The sequence below is a fragment of the Salvelinus fontinalis genome, unplaced genomic scaffold (genome assembly GCF_029448725.1).
Source record: "Salvelinus fontinalis isolate EN_2023a unplaced genomic scaffold, ASM2944872v1 scaffold_0044, whole genome shotgun sequence".
NCBI classification, from domain to species: Eukaryota; Metazoa; Chordata; class Actinopteri; order Salmoniformes; family Salmonidae; genus Salvelinus; species Salvelinus fontinalis.
This window is the reverse complement of record NW_026600253.1, coordinates 58,985-76,835: the sequence shown is the minus strand read 5'-3', so window position 1 is coordinate 76,835 and position 17,851 is coordinate 58,985. Positions and strand designations below refer to the sequence as shown.

General features: G+C 40.3%; 1 protein-coding gene and 1 long non-coding RNA gene across 2 annotated transcripts; one reads left to right on the top strand and one right to left on the bottom strand.

Annotated features, from left to right (window-relative positions):
* Positions 1-3,770: 3,770 nt before the first annotated feature.
* On the bottom strand, positions 3,771-11,063 carry LOC129842496 (DNA-binding protein inhibitor ID-4-like). Its single transcript, XM_055911067.1, has 3 exons — positions 10,683-11,063; positions 8,016-8,066; positions 3,771-4,482 (listed from the first exon to the last, which is right to left on the bottom strand). Exons 1-2 carry the CDS (start codon positions 11,049-11,051, stop codon positions 8,046-8,048), a joined length of 390 nt encoding a protein of 129 aa, XP_055767042.1. The 5' UTR covers positions 11,052-11,063; the 3' UTR covers positions 3,771-4,482; positions 8,016-8,045.
* A 294-nt stretch (positions 11,064-11,357) lies between these two features.
* LOC129842497 (uncharacterized) lies at positions 11,358-17,494 on the top strand. The gene is made up of 2 exons (XR_008757609.1): positions 11,358-11,444; positions 16,703-17,494. It is a non-coding gene; the product is annotated as an uncharacterized LOC129842497 (long non-coding RNA).
* Positions 17,495-17,851: the final 357 nt, after the last annotated feature.

Sequence of the window (17,851 nt, the reverse complement as noted above, 5' to 3'; positions counted from 1 at the left end):
TGACCAGGACCCTCTTAGGTACAACACTAGAGACGACCCATGAAGTGTGACTGGAAACCCTTTAATGTTATGACAACTACTGGACCCTCTTAGGTACAACACTAGAGACGACCCATGAAGTGTGACTGGAAACCGCTTTAATGTCATGACAACTACTGACCAGGACCCTCTTAGGTACAACACTAGAGACGACCCATGAAGTGTGACTGGAAACCCTTTAATGTTATGACAACTACTGACCAGGACCCTCTTAGGTACAACACTAGAGACGACCCATGAAGTGTGACTGATAACTGACCAGGACCCTCTTAGGTACAACACTAGAGACGACCCATGAAGTGTGACCAGGACCCTCTTAGGTACAACACTAGAGACGACCCATGAAGTGTGACCAGGACCCTCTTAGGTACAACACTAGAGACGACCCATGAAGTGTGACTGATAACTGACCAGGACCCTCTTAGGTACAACACTAGAGACGACCCATGAAGTGTGACCAGGACCCTCTTAGGTACAACACTAGAGACGACCCATGAAGTGTGACCAGGACCCTCTTAGGTACAACACTAGAGACGACCCATGAAGTGTGACTGGAAAACCCTTTAATGTCATGACAACTCTTCCTCTTCATCACGTGGAAGGTCACGTTGTACAACAGTGGAACACAGTAAGTACTGAACAGCTGTCCTCTCACACAGATCCAGGCTCAGAGGTATAATTCACCATATTGGGATAGCGCAGTAATCTGATGCAGTGATTGGAGGTTAGTTTGGGTCCTCAGAACATTCTGATGCAGTGATTGGACATTAGTTTGGGTCCTCAGAACAATCTGATGCAGTGATTGGAGGTTAGTTTGGTCCTTGTAGTCCTCAGAACAATCTGATGCAGTGATTGGAGGTTAGTTTGGGTCCTCAGAACATTCTGATGCAGTGATTGGAGGTTAGTTTTGGTCCTTGTAGTCCTCAGAACAATCTGATGCCGTGATTGGAGGTAAGTTTTGGTCCTTGTAGTCCTCAGAACATTCTGATGCAGTGATTGGAGGTTAGTTTTGGTCCTTGTAGTCCTCAGAACAATCTGATGCAGTGATTGGAGGTTAGTTTTGGTCCTTGTAGTCCTCAGAACAATCTGATGCAGTGATTGGAGGTTAGTTTTGGTCCTTGTAGTCCTCAGAACAATCTGATGCAGTGATTGGAGGTTAGTTTTGGTCCTTGTAGTCCTCAGAACAATCTGATGCAGTGATTGGAGGTTAGTTTGGGTCCTCAGAACAATCTGATGCAGTGATTGGAGGTTAGTTTTGGTCCTTGTAGTCCTCAGAACAATCTGATGCAGTGATTGGAGGTTAGTTTTGGTCCTCAGAACAATCTGATGCAGTGATTGGAGGTTAGTTTTGGTCCTTGTAGTCCTCAGAACAATCTGATGCAGTGATTGGAGGTTAGTTTTGGTCCTTGTAGTCCTCAGAACAATCTGATGCAGTGATTGGAGGTTAGTTTTGGTCCTCAGAACAATCTGATGCAGTGATTGGAGGTTAGTTTTGGTTCTTGTAGTCCTCAGAACAATCTGATGCAGTGATTGGAGGGTAATTTCTCCAGCCGTAGCATCTATTGTTCTTCAACAGTTACAGTAAAATGTTACTAAATCATCAACAATCATATCAGACTTCTAACGTCTGGTTTTCACGTTGGTTAAAACTGCCCCAAAATGTTAACATTTCAAAAGGTTCCTAAATTAAATCAATACAAGAGAAAAACAATTGAAGGGGATATAAAACAAGGGAGTTTAGGCTGTACCAAATTACATACAAACAGTTTTAGTGCACATTTTAGTGGAGCCTTTACATGCTATATGCTTGTTAAAACTATAACGTTGAAATATAACAACAATATATTGAAATATAACAATACATTGAAATATAACAACAATACATTGAAATATAACAACAATACATTGAAATATAACAACAATATATTGAAATATAACAATATATTGAAATATAACAACAATATATTGAAATATAACAACAATACGTTGAAATACAACAACAATACGTTGAAATACAACAATATATTGAAATACAACAACAATATATTGAAATACAACAATATATTGAAATACAACGATACGTTGAAATATAACAATACGTTGAAATATAACAATACGTTGAAATATAACAACAATACATTGAAATATAACAACAATACATTGAAATATAACAACAATACATTGAAATATAACAACAATATATTGAAATATAACAACAATATATTGAAATATAACAATATATTGAAATATAACAACAATATATTGAAATATAACAACAATATATTGAAATATAACAACAATACGTTGAAATACAACAACAATATATTGAAATACAACAACAATATATTGAAATACAACAATATATTGAAATACAACGATACGTTGAAATATAACAATACGTTGAAATATAACAACAATACATTGAAATATAACAACAATACATTGAAATATAACAACAATACATTGAAATATAACAACAATATATTGAAATATAACAACAATATATTGAAATATAACAACAATACATTGAAATACAACAATATATTGAAATATAACAATACGTTGAAATATAACAACGATACGTTGAAATATAACAACGATACGTTGAAATATAACAATACGTTGAAATATAACAACAATACATTGAAATATAACAACAATATATTGAAATATAACAACAATACATTGAAATATAACAACAATATATTGAAATATAACAACAATATATTGAAATATAACAACAATACATTGAAATATAACAACAATACATTGAAATATAACAACAATACGTTGAAATATAACAACAATACATTGAAATATAACAACAATATATTGAAATATAACAACAATACATTGAAATATAACAACAATACATTGAAATATAACAACAATACATTGAAATATAACAATACATTGAAATATAACAATACATTGAAATATAACAACAATACGTTGAAATATAACAACAATACGTTGAAATATAACAACAATACGTTGAAATATAACAACAATACATTGAAATATAACAATACATTGAAATACAACAACAATATATTGAAATATATTGAAATATAACAACAATATATTGAAATATAACAACAATATATTGAAATATAACAACAATATATTGAAATATATTGAAATATAACAACAATATATTGAAATATAACAACAATACATTGAAATATAACAACAATACGTTGAAATATAACAATACATTGAAATATAACAACAATATATTGAAATATATTGAAATATAACAACAATATATTGAAATATAACAATATATTGAAATATAACAATACATTGAAATACAACAATACGTTGAAATATAACAACAATACGTTGAAATATAACAATACATTGAAATATAACAACAATATATTGAAATATAACAACAATATATTGAAATATAACAATATATTGAAATATAACAATACATTGAAATATAACAACAATACGTTGAAATATAACAATACATTGAAATATAACAACAATACGTTGAAATATAACAACAATACATTGAAATATAACAACAATACGTTGAAATATAACAACAATACGTTGAAATGTAACAACAATACATTGAAATATAACAACAATACATTGAAATATAACAACAATACATTGAAATATAACAACAATACGTTGAAATATAACAATACATTGAAATATAACAACAATACATTGAAATATAACAATACGTTGAAATATAACACTGCAAAATGAACTGCTGTGGAGAGTTTATTAACGTAACATCTTGAAGTATTAATATTTAATCCACTTCAAAGTCCAAAAACACATTATTTACACGTCAAAAGGTTTTAATAAAAATATCTTATAATTACAATAGTCTATTTGAGCGTAACAGACATTTTCTTCCACCTTTGAGCATCTGTTTCTACAATCTGAAATGTCTCCAGTCATTTGTTCCTCTTTACAATATGAAACATGTTTATCTCAGGGGGGGAAAAACCTTGTTCAACACAAAAATCATCTATTCTAAACAATAGATGTCCAAACATGTACAATTATTTTCCAATTTAGTAAAAGTTCCACACTTTTGGTTTTAGTTATTTTAATTTTATAAACTAGTATTTGTTGTTCAACGAGCTCTAGTTTCTAGCAAGACCTCACAACAAGGGATTCTTCTTCCACCCGTTTAGATTGTAATAGTATTTGACATAAAAAGTTAAGTTATGGGCCAGTTGAACACAGCTTTAGTTTGTTTTTAATAAACGTGTTATAAATAGGGTTTTATTTGCCCGTAGCAGGTTCTTCAGCGGAGGAGGGGGGGGGGTCCCCCCCTGTGTGATAAAGCTTCGTGTTGCTGGCTGAGATTCCCTGGCTGGAGGCTGAGGCTGAGCTGGGTGTGGACTGGAGCAGCTCTCCCCTGCTCTCTGCTCTCAGCTCTGCTCTGTGCACCGAAACCGCTCTGCACACCTGTGGACAGAATGAATAGAGGGGGTGTGTGAACGGTCCGCTCCAGACTGACTGGCGCCGCCGACACAACACAGGGCTTCATCAACAAGCCAAAAACAAACGGACCGGCTCAGACAACTAACTTCCAGTATACCACAAACACAGCTGCCTGTCAGCCTGCCTGCCTGCCTGCCTGCCTGCCTGTCTGCCTGTCAGCCTGCCTGTCTGTCTGTCTGTCTGCCTGCCTGTCAGCCTGCCTGCCTGTCAGCCTGCCTGTCTGCCTGCCTGTCTGTCTGCCTGCCTGTCAGCCTGCCTGTCTGTCTGTCTGTCTGTCTGTCTGCCTGCCTGTCAATCTGCCTGCCTGTCTGTCTGCCTGTCTGTCTGTCTGCCTGTCTGTCTGTCTACCTACCTGTCTGCCTGTCTGCCTGCCTGCCTGCCTGCCTGCCTGCCTGTCTGCCTGCCTGTCAGCCTGTCTGTCTGTCTGTCTGCCTGCCTGTCAGCCTGTCTGCCTGTCAGCCTGCCTGCCTGCCTGTCAGCCTGCCTGCCTGTCTGTCTGCCTGTCTGTCTGTCTGTCTGTCTGTCTGCCTGTCTGTCTGTCTGTCTGTCTGTCTGTCTGTCTGCCTACCTGCCTGCCTGCCTGTCTGTCTGTCTACCTACCTACCTACCTACCTACCTACCTACCTACCTGTCTGTCTGTCTGTCTGTCTGTCTGTCTGTCTGTCTGTCTGTCTGTCGACCTACCTACCTACCTACCTACCTACCTGCCTGTCTGTCTGTCTGTCTGCCTGCCTGCCTGCCTGCCTGCCTACCTACCTACCTGTCTGTCTGTCTGTCTGTCTGTCTGTCTGTCTGTGTCTCAGAGCCTTACAGCTAACCTAACCAGGCTCTGCTTCTCATTTACAGGCATATGACCTTTAACCCTCTGCTTGGAACGTTGCTACACAAGAGGACAGTTATTGTGCAACACACAGCTGGCTCCTGTTGTCAATAATCAGGTTCCTCAATGACACTCTGTCTACTGTCTACTGCTACTGCAAGTCACAGTTTAATAGCTGAAATCACAGCAACAACGCTAGTGCTACTCACAATAACAATAATACTGCTATTATTTCTACTACTACTACTCATAATAACAATAACAACAATAATACTACTACTACTACTCATAATAATAATACTGCTACTACTACTACTCATAATAACAATAACAACAATAATACTACTACTACTACTCATAATAATAACAATAATAATAATAATACTACTACTGCTAGTACTACTCATAATAATAATACTGCTAGTACTACTCTAATACTAATACTGCTAGTACTACTCATAATAAGAATAGTAATAATAATACTACTCATAATAATACTAATAATACTGCTAGTACTGCCCATAATAGTAATAATGCAAGTACCACTCATAATAATACTAATGGTACTACCCATAATAATAATACTGCTAGTACTACCCATAATAATATTAATAATAATATTGTTAATACTACTCATAATAATTACAATGCTGGTACCACTCATAATAATAATACTACTCATAATAATAATAATAATACTCATAATAATACTAATAACACTGATGGTACTACTCGTAATAATAATACCGCTAGTACTACTCATAATAATAATAATATTACTCATACTACTACTACTAATAATGCTAGTACTACTCATAACAATAATAATAGTAATAATACTCGTAATAATACTAATAATACAGCGAGTACTACTCATGGTAATACCACTAATAATAATACCACCTATAACAATACTAGTAATACTGCTAGCACGACTCATAATAATACTACAAATAATAATACTGCTCATAATAATAATAATAATACTGCTAGTACTACTCATAATACTAATACTGCCAGTACTACTCATACTGCTAGTACTACTCATACTAATAATACTGCTAGTACTACTCATAATACTAATACTGCCAGTACTACTCATACTGCTAGTACTACTCATACTAATAATACTGCTAGTACTACTCATAATACTAATACTGCCAGTACTACTCATACTGCTAGTACTACTCATACTAATAATACTGCTAGTACCACTCATAATAATAATACTGCTAGTACCACTCATAATAATAATACTGCTAGTACTACTCATAATAATAATACTGCTAGTACCACTCATACTAATAATACTGCTAGTACTACTCATACTAATACTGCTAGTACCACTCATACTAATAATACTGCTAGTACTACTCATACTAATACTGCTAGTACTACTCATACTAATAATACTGCTAGTACCACTCATACTAATAATACTGCTAGTACTACTCATACTAATACTACTACTACTACTCATAATAATAATACTGCTACTACTACTACTCATAATAACAATAACAACAATAATACTACTACTACTACTCATAATAATAACAATAATAATAATAATACTACTACTGCTAGTACTACTCATAATAATAATACTGCTAGTACTACTCTAATACTAATACTGCTAGTACTACTCATAATAAGAATAGTAATAATAATACTACTCATAATAATACTAATAATACTGCTAGTACTGCCCATAATAGTAATAATGCAAGTACTACTCATAATAATACTAATGGTACTACCCATAATAATAATACTGCTAGTACTACCCATAATAATATTAATAATAATATTGTTAATACTACTCATAATAATTACAATGCTGGTACCACTCATAATAATAATACTACTCATAATAATAATAATAATACTCATAATAATACTAATAACACTGATGGTACTACTCGTAATAATAATACCGCTAGTACTACTCATAATAATAATAATATTACTCATACTACTACTACTAATAATGCTAGTACTACTCATAACAATAATAATAGTAATAATACTCGTAATAATACTAATAATACAGCGAGTACTACTCATGGTAATACCACTAATAATAATACCACCTATAACAATACTAGTAATACTGCTAGCACGACTCATAATAATACTACAAATAATAATACTGCTCGTAATAATACTAATAATACTGCTAATACTACTCGTAATAATAATACTGCTAGTACTACTCATAATACTAATACTGCCAGTACTACTCATACTGCTAGTACTACTCATACTAATAATACTGCTAGTACTACTCATACTAATAATACTGCTAGTACTACTCATAATAATAATACTGCTAGTACTACTCACAATAATAATACTGCTAGTACTACTCATAATACTAATACTGCCAGTACTACTCATACTGCTAGTACTACTCATACTAATAATACTGCTAGTACTACTCATACTAATAATACTGCTAGTACTACTCATAATAATAATACTGCTAGTACTACTCATAATAATAATACTGCTAGTACCACTCATACTAATAATACTGCTAGTACTACTCATACTAATAATACTGCTAGTACTACTCATAATAATACTAATCCGGGTGAATTGAAGGTCTATTTCATTGAAGAGAACACAAACATTGTGAAGCAGATTTAAACCAGAATAATAGGATCCTACTCACCATTTCTCAGCGACACAAAACGGAGTCCTCCTATTGGCCTGTTGACATCCTCTGAAATAAGGGGAAAGAGAATGAATACTACCCTGCAGTCTATGAGTCAGGTAAGGTGACACAAACCACGAGCTATACAGAGAATGAATACTACCCTGCAGTCTATGAGTCAGGTAAGGTGACACAAACCACGAGCTATACAGAGAATGAATACTACCCTGCAGTCTATGAGTCAGGTAAGGGGACACAAACCACGAGCTATACAGAGAATGAACCAGGTGACATGTTGACTCCATGACAGGACCCTTCACCACAACTTATCGTCTGATCTGAGAGCATCACAGCAGGACCACAACACATCCTCTGATCTGAGAGCATCACAGCAGGAACCACAACACAGGACCTGAAGCACAACACAACTTAACATCTGATCTGAGAGCATCACAGCAGGAACCACAACACAACTTAACAACTGACCTGAGAGCATCACAGCAGGACCACAACACAACTTAACAACTGACCTGAGAGCATCACAGCAGGACCACAACACAGGACCCTTCACCACAACACAACTTAACAACTGATCTGAGAGCATCACAGCAGGACCACAACACAGGACCCTTCACCACAACACAACTTAACAACTGACCTGAGAGCATCACAGCAGGACCACAACACAACTTAACAACTGACCTGAGAGCATCACAGCAGGACCACAACACATCCTCTGATCTGAGAGCATCACAGCAGGAACCACAACACAACTTATCATCTGATCTGAGAGCATCACAGCAGGAACCACAACACAACTTATCATCTGATCTGAGAGCATCACAGCAGGACCACAACACAACTTATCATCTGATCTGAGAGCATCACAGCAGGAACCACAACACAACTTATCATCTGATCTGAGAGCATCACAGCAGGAACCACAACACAACTTATCATCTGATCTGAGAGCATCACAGCAGGAACCACAACACAACTTATCATCTGACCTGAGAGCATCACAGCAGGACCACAACACAGGACCCTTCACCACAACACAACTTATCGTCTGACCTGAGAGCATCACAGCAGGGCCACAACTTATCGTCTGATCTGAGAGCATCACAGCAGGAACCACAACACAACTTATCCTCTGATCTGAGAGCATCACAGCAGGAACCACAACATAGGACCCTTCACCACAACACAACTTAACATCTGATCTGAGAGCATCACAGCAGGAACCACAACACAACTTATCCTCTGATCTGAGAGCATCACAGCAGGAACCACAACATAGGACCCTTCACCACAACACAACTTAACATCTGATCTGAGAGCATCACAGCAGGACCACAACACAACTTATCGTCTGATCTGAGAGCATCACAGCAGGACCACAACACAGGACCTGAAGCACAACACAACTTATCATCTGACCTGAGAGCATCACAGCAGGAACCACAACACAACTTAACATCTGATCTGAGAGCATCACAGCAGGAACCACAACACAACTTAACATCTGATCTGAGAGCATCACAGCAGGACCACAACACAGGACCCTTCACCACAACACAACTTAACAACTGATCTGAGAGCATCACAGCAGGACCACAACACATCCTCTGATCTGAGAGCATCACAGCAGGAACCACAACACAACTTAACATCTGATCTGAGAGCATCACAGCAGGAACCACAACACAACTTAACATCTGATCTGAGAGCATCACAGCAGGACCCACAACACAACTTATCGTCTGATCTGAGAGCATCACAGCAGGAACCACAACACAACTTAACATCTGATCTGAGAGCATCACAGCAGGACCCACAACACAACTTATCGTTTGATCTGAGAGCATCACAGCAGGAACCACAACACAACTTAACATCTGATCTGAGAGCATCACAGCAGGAACCACAACAGACTACAGACTCCTTCACCTCAAGCACAGGGGTCCTGTCTTTCACATGCAACAACCACTGCCACTAGAAATGATGTATTATGCCTTTCAATAAAATGTGTCTCTGTCAATACGATGTGCCAATAAAATGTGTCTCTGTCAATACGATGTCTCAATAAAATGTGTCTCTGTCAATACGATGTTTCAATAAAATGTGTCTCTGTCAATACGATGTGTCAATAAAATGTGTCTCCGTCAATACGATGTGTCAATAAAATGTGTCTCCGTCAATACGATGTTTCAATAAAATGTGTCTCTGCCAATACGATGTCTCAATAAAATGTGTCTCTGCCAATACGATGTCTCAATAAAATGTGTCTCTGTCAATACGATGTTTCAATAAAATGTGTCTCTGTCAATACGATGTCTCAATAAAATGTGTCTCTGTCAATACGATGTTTCAATAAAATGTGTCTCTGTCAATACGATGTGTCAATAACATGTGTCTCTGTCAATACGATGTGTCAATCAAATGTGTCTCTGTCAATACGATGTTTCCCACAACAACATAAACAAGGCCATTCGTTATTCTACAATACGTCTCCTGACTTCAAAAGGACAACGCCACTGATCCACGCCACCCAATCTATATATAGTCTTCTCGACCATCCCACTGGGCACACACTGGTTGAACCAACGTTGTTTCCACGTCATTTCATTGTTGAACCAACGTGGAAGAGACGTTGAATTGACGTCTTGTGCCATCGCTTCTTACCTGGTGGTCTGTGTTGAGAACCGTTAGTGGTGTCCGGTTAGAGGCGGGGTGCGGCGGGCATGTCCCGGTCTGTTGTTTCAGGAGAGAAGGGTGCGTCTCTAGCGCTAGCTGCAGGTCCAGGATGTAATCTATGACGTGCTGAAGGATCTCCACTTTGCTGACTTTCTTATGCCGCGGTATGGTGGGTACGAGGCGCTTCAGGCGACTGTAACAGTGGTTCATATCGTCCTGCGGACACAGCTGCTCTTCTTCCTGCAACCGAGACCGGGCGATGTTCAGGCTGTGATCCGAGAGGTAGTGTAACGAAAGCTCGTCGCCGCCGCTGCTTGAGGTATCCTTCTGGAAGCGGACGGAAGTAGTAGCCTTCATTTCGGTAATAACGCACCCGGTACGGCGGGGTAGAGAGAAAACAATCACTTGGTACCAAATACCGGAGATTATGTGTCGGCGATAAAGATGGCTATGAGCGACGTAAAAGCCAAACTACCAAAAGAAAACGGTCGACGAAAATACTTCAAAAGTAGTAGATTTTATTCTGTCAACATCCCGTGGACCAGTCGGTTCTACTTCACCAAGCACAGCGTGAAGAATGAATAGATTCCGTTCACTTATATGGGAAGGGGAGGCGCCGGCGCGCTGCTGGTTGACAGTACGGGAGAGAAACCGGTCAATCACGAGCCGCCCGGTGCCCATGATGGAACAACACCACCCTATAGAAATGCGTGCCTGCCTCTGCGCTGCGGAGGGTGACGCCTGTCGAAGGTTTGTGTGTGTGTGTGTGTGTGTGTGTGTGTGTGTGTGTGTGTGTGTGTGTGTGTGTGTGTGTGTGTGTGTGTGTGTGTGTGTGTGTGTGTGTGCGTGCGTGCGTGCGTGCGTGCGTGCGTGCGTGCCTGCCTGCGTGCGTGTGTGTGCGTGTGTGGTCGATATATAACATCTAATCAGTAAGGAGTCCGGAGCATATGAAATGCAATAATTCTATGTAAACTGATTATCATCCATCATAAAACATATATTTATACTTTATATATCTTGTACATGAAATCAACGGGTTTTTTTCATACACAAGATACAACAGGGAGTAAAAGGTGAAATGCTTCTACCTCTCAACAGTGCAGTGAAATGCTTCTAGCCAGCTACCTCTCAACAGTGCAGTGGAATGCTCCTAGCCAGCTACCTCTCAACAGTGCAGTGAAATGCTTCTAACCAGCTACCTCTCAACCGTGCAGTGAAATGCTTCTAACCAGCTACCTCTCACCAGTGCAGTGAAATGCTTCTAGCCAGCTACCTCTCAACAGTGCAGTGAAATGCTTCCTGCCAGCTGCCTCTCACCAGTGCAGTGAAATGTTTCTAGCCAGCTACCTCTCAACAGTGCAGTGAAATGCTTCTAGCCAGCTACCTCTCAACAGTGCAGTGAAATGCTTCTATCCAGCTACCTCTCAACAGTTGCAGTGAAATGCTTCCTGCCAGCTACCTCTCAACAGTGCAGTGAAATGCTTCTAACCAGCTACCTCTCAACAGTGCAGTGAAATGCTTCCTGCCAGCTACCTCTCAACAGTGCAGTGAAATGCTTCCTGCCAGCTACCTCTCAACAGTTGCAGTGAAATACTTCCTGCCAGCTACCTCTCAACAGTGCAGTGAAATGCTTCTAGCCAGCTACCTCTCAACAGTGGAGTGAAATGCTTCTAGCCAGCTACCTCTCAACAGTGCAGTGAAATGCTTCTAGCCAGCTACCTCTCAACAGTGCAGTGAAATGCTTCCTGCCAGCTACCTCTCAACAGTGCAGTGAAATGCTTCTAGCCAGCTACCTCTCAATAGTGCAGTGAAATGCTTCCTGCCAGCTACCTCTCAACAGTGCAGTGAAATGCTTCTAGCCAGCTACCTCTCAACAGTGCAGTGAAATGCTTCCTGCCAGCTACCTCTCAACAGTGCAGTGAAATGCTTCTAGCCAGCTACCTCTCAACAGTGCAGCGAAATGCTTCTAACCAGCTACCGCTCAACAGTGCAGTGAAATGCTTCTATCCAGCTACCTCTCAACAGTGCAGTGAAATGCTTTTAGACATTTTTAGAATAAATTAGCATGACTTCTGGCCTGCATGCCTTCAAAACCGACCACTAGGGGGCAGAAGTGCGACCAACCAAGTCATTATTATTGGAGTCACAAGCAAGTCACAAAGTCCAGGTCTCAAGTCGAGACCCAGGTAGAACAGGTCAAGACCCAGGTAGAACAGGTCGAGACCCAGGTAGAACAGGTCGAGACCCACGTAGAACAGGTCGAGTCCCAGGTAGAACAGGTCGAGACCCAGGTAGAACAGGTCGAGACCCAAGTAGAACAGGTCGAGTCCCAGGTAGAACAGGTCGAGACCCAGGTAGAACAGGTGGAGACCCAGGTAGAACAGGTGGAGACCCAGGTAGAACAGGTCGAGACCCAGGTAGAACAGGTCGAGACCCAAGTAGAACAGGTCGAGACCCAAGTAGAACAGGTCGAGACCCAGGAAAGATTAGTATTGTCTTGGAGACAGGAAGGTGTAGAGGACAGGAGAGGGGAGGGTGTAGAGGACAGGAGAGGGGAGGGTGTAGAGGACAGGAGAGGGGATGGTGTAGAGGACAGGAGAGGGGAGGGTGTAGAGGACAGGAGACAGGAGGGTGTAGAGGACAGGAGACAGGAGGGTGTAGAGGACAGGAGACAGGAGGGTGTAGAGGACAGGAGACAGGAGGGTGTAGAGGACAGGAGACAGGAGGGTGTAGAGGACAGGAGAGGGGAGGGTGTAGAGGACAGGAGAGGGGAGGGTGTAGAGGACAGGAGACAGGAGGGTGTAGAGGACAGGAGACAGGAGGGTGTAGAGGACAGGAGACAGGAGAGTGTAGAGGACAGGAGACAGGAGGGTGTAGAGGACAGGAGACAGGAGGGTGTAGAGGACAGGAGACAGGAGGGTGTAGAGGACAGGAGAGGGGAGGGTGTAGAGGACAGGAGAGGGGAGGGTGTAGAGGACAGGAGACAGGAGGGTGTAGAGGACAGGAGACAGGAGGGTGTAGAGGACAGGAGACAGGAGGGTGTAGAGGACAGGAGACAGGAGGGTGTAGAGGACAGGAGACAGGAGGGTGTAGAGGACAGGAGACAGGAGGGTGTAGAGGACAGGAGAGGGGAGGGTGTAGAGGACAGGAGACAGGAGGGTGTAGAGGACAGGAGACAGGAGGGTGTAGAGGACAGGAGACAGGAGGGTGTAGAGGACAGGAGACAGGAGGGTGTAGAGGACAGGAGAGGGGAGGGTGTAGAGGACAGGAGAGGGGAGGGTGTAGAGGACAGGAGACAGGAGGGTGTAGAGGACAGGAGACAGGAGGGTGTAGAGGACAGGAGACAGGAGGGTGTAGAGGACAGGAGACAGGAGGCTGTAGAGGACAGGAGACAGGAGGGTGTAGAGGACAGGAGACAGGAGGGTGTAGAGGACAGGAGACAGGAGGGTGTAGAGGACAGGAGACAGGAGGGTGTAGAGGACAGGAGGGTGTTACCCTGTGGTGTGTAGAGGACAGGAGGGTGTTACCCTGTGGTGTGTAGAGGACAGGAGGGTGTTACCCTGTGGGGTGTAGAGGACAGGGGGGTGTTACCCTGTGGTGTGTAGAGGACAGGAGGGTGTTACCCTGTGGTGTGTAGAGGACAGGAGGGTGTTACCCTGTGGTGTGTAGAGGACAGGAGGGTGTTACCCAGTGGTGTGTAGAGGACAGTGTTTCATTCAGATTGTGGTTCAAAAGAGCCCTGAATGTTTGATAACCTCCTGATGATAAAAACATCGTGACAAACTCTGATAATATGATTATGCGAATGTGGTCAATATAATACACAGAGACCATGACTCTGCTGGTTAATATAATACACAGAGAAACCATGACTCTGCTGGTTAATATAATACACAGAGACCATGACTCTGCTGGTTAATATAATACACAGAGACCATGACTCTACTGGTTAATATAATACACAGAGACCATGACTCGTTAATATAATACACAGAGACAATGACTCTGCTGGTTAATATAATAAACAGAGACAATGACTCTGCTGGTTAATATAATACACAGAGAAACCATGACTCTGCTGGTTAATATAATACACAGAGAAACCATGACTCTACTGGTTAATATAATACACAGAGAAACCATGACTCTGCTGGTTAATATAATACACAGAGAAACCATGACTCTGCTGGTTAATATAATACACAGAGAAACCATGACTCTACTGGTTAATATAATACACAGAGAAACCATGACTCTGCTGGTTAATATAATACACAGAGAAACCATGACTCTACTGGTTAATATAATAAACAGAGAAACCATGACTCTGCTGGTTAATATAATACACAGAGAAACCATGACTCTGCTGGTTAATATAATACACAGAGACCATGACTCTGCTGGTTAATATAATACACAGAGACCATGACTCTACTGGTTAATATAATACACAGAGAAACCATGACTCTACTGGTTAATATAATACACAGAGAAACCATGACTCTACTGGTTAATATAATACACAGAGAAACCATGACTCTGCTGGTTAATATAATACACAGAGAAACCATGACTCTGCTGGTTAATATAATACACAGAGAAACCATGACTCTGCTGGTTAATATAATACACAGAGACCATGACTCTACTGGTTAATATAATACACAGAGACAATGACTTTGCTGGTTAATATAATACACAGAGAAACCATGACTCTACTGGTTAATATAATACACAGAGAAACCGTGACTTTGCTGGTCAATATAATACACAGAGAAACCATGACTCTACTGGTTAATATAATACACAGAGAAACCGTGACTTTGCTGGTCAATATAATACACAGAGAAACCATGACTTTGCTGGTTAATATAATACACAGATAAACCATGACTTTGCTGGTTAATATAATACACAGAGAAACCATGACTCTGCTGGTTAATATAATACACAGAGAAACCATGACTCTGCTGGTTAATATAATACACAGAGAAACCATGACTCTGCTGGTTAATATAATACACAGAGACCATGACTCTACTGGTTAATATAATACACAGAGAAACCATGACTCTGCTGGTTAATATAATACACAGAGACACCATGACTCGTTAATATAATACACAGAGAAACCATGACTCTGCATTCTCTCTGGTTCCTTTAGCTGTGATTTTAGCTGATCCATCTGTCTTCACTTGTGTATTTCCAGTCATGTCCTTTCACGTTACAGCCTGCTGACTGAGACTGGAGACCTGAGCAGGGCAAATACAGTATATAGAAACTCCCTCTGTTACAGATGCCGCATCTTAATTTGACCCAGGGTTTTTTACAGCAGGAAAATAATCCTGCAGAAACAGGAAATGTGAATTATTATGTGGATTATAGTTAATGGACATTCTTTTGTAGGGGTTGATACCTTTTTCGTTAAGACAAATCAAGTCTGAATTTTTAAGATGGAAATGAGTAACTTTAATAATCCCCTCTTGAGGCGATTGACACATGGGTAGGTTGTTCTAAGTTCCAATCAAAACCCTGAATTTAAGAGAGAGATGTCTGTTTTTTTATATTGGATGTGTCTCACAAATTTGTGTACATCCCTGTTAGTATTTCTCCTTTGACAAGATAATCCATCCACCTGACAGATGTGGCATATCAAGAAGCTGATTAAACAGCATGATCATTACACAGGTGCACCTTGTGCTGGGGACGATTAAAGGCCACTCTAAAATGTGCAGTTTTGTCACAACACAATGCCACGGATGTCTCAAGTTTTGAGGGAGCGTGCAATTGGCATGCTGACTGCAGGAATGTCCACCAGAGGTGTTGCCAAATAATTAAATGTTAATGGCTCTACCACAAGCCGCCTACAACGTCATTTTAGAGAATTTAACTGGAATTTATTTAGAATTCAAGGCACACTTAACCTGCATGGCTACCACAGCATTCTGCCGTGATACGCCATCCCATCTGGTTTGTGCTTAGTGGGACTATCATTTGTGTTTCAACAGGACAATGACCCAACACACCTCCAGGCTGTGTAAAGGCTATTTGACCAAGAAGGAGAGTGAAGGATTGCTGCATCAGATGACCCGGCCTCCACAATCACCCGACCTCAACCCAATTGAGGTTTGGGATGAGTTAGACCACAGAGTGAAGGAAAAGCAGCCAACAAGTGCTCAGCATATGTGGGATCTCCTTCAAGACTGTTGGAAAAGCATTCCTCATGAAGATGGTTGAGAGAATGCCAAGAGTGTGCAAAGCTGTCATCAAGGCAAAGGGGGAAGAAGAAGACTCTTCTTTGAGGAATATAAAATATCTAATCTATTTTGATTTGTTTCACGCTTTTTTGGTTACTACATGATTCCATATGTGTTATTTCATAGTTTTGATGTCTTCACTATTATTCTACAATGTAGAAAATTAGTACAAAATAAAGAAAAACCCTTGAATGAGTAGGTGTGTCCAAACTTTTGACTGGTACTGTATGTTTTGTTTACATTTACTTTATTTAAACAGTTTATATTTTGGGTTCTGATGGGGTACGACAGTTGAAATGAGGCATTCTTCAAGAACAACGGGTACTACTGATAACTACTGATTGCCCCTTTAATGGCCCAGACTGTTTGGTTAGCAGCTTTAGAACCTCAGAGTTAACAACCGACTATATCGGCTGGTGGTGGGGATGAAAGAAAACAAATGTACTCATTAAAAATAACGTTTTTAAAGAAAACATTTTGTTCATCTTTTTTTAAAACTGTTGGCAACTGTTTTGTAAAAGCAATAAAGCCCTTGAACCCGAAGTTTATCGTGTGATAGCTCCCTCCTTGTAACGATTCTCGTTGGTGGAAGGAGAGGAGGACCAAAATGCAGCGTGGTAAGTGTTCATATTCTTTTAATAAAATATGCAACACTAAACCAAACAACAAACACGACAAACGAACAGTCCTGAAAGGTGATACAAACACTAAACAGGAAACAACTACCCACAAATACAGGTGGGAACAGGCTAGCTGAGTATGATTCTCAATCAGAGACAACGATAGACAGCTGCCACTGATTGAGAACCATACCAGGCCAAACACACAGAAATACAACACAAGGACAACATAGAACACCAGACATAGAATGCCCACCCCAACTCACGCCCTGACCAACCA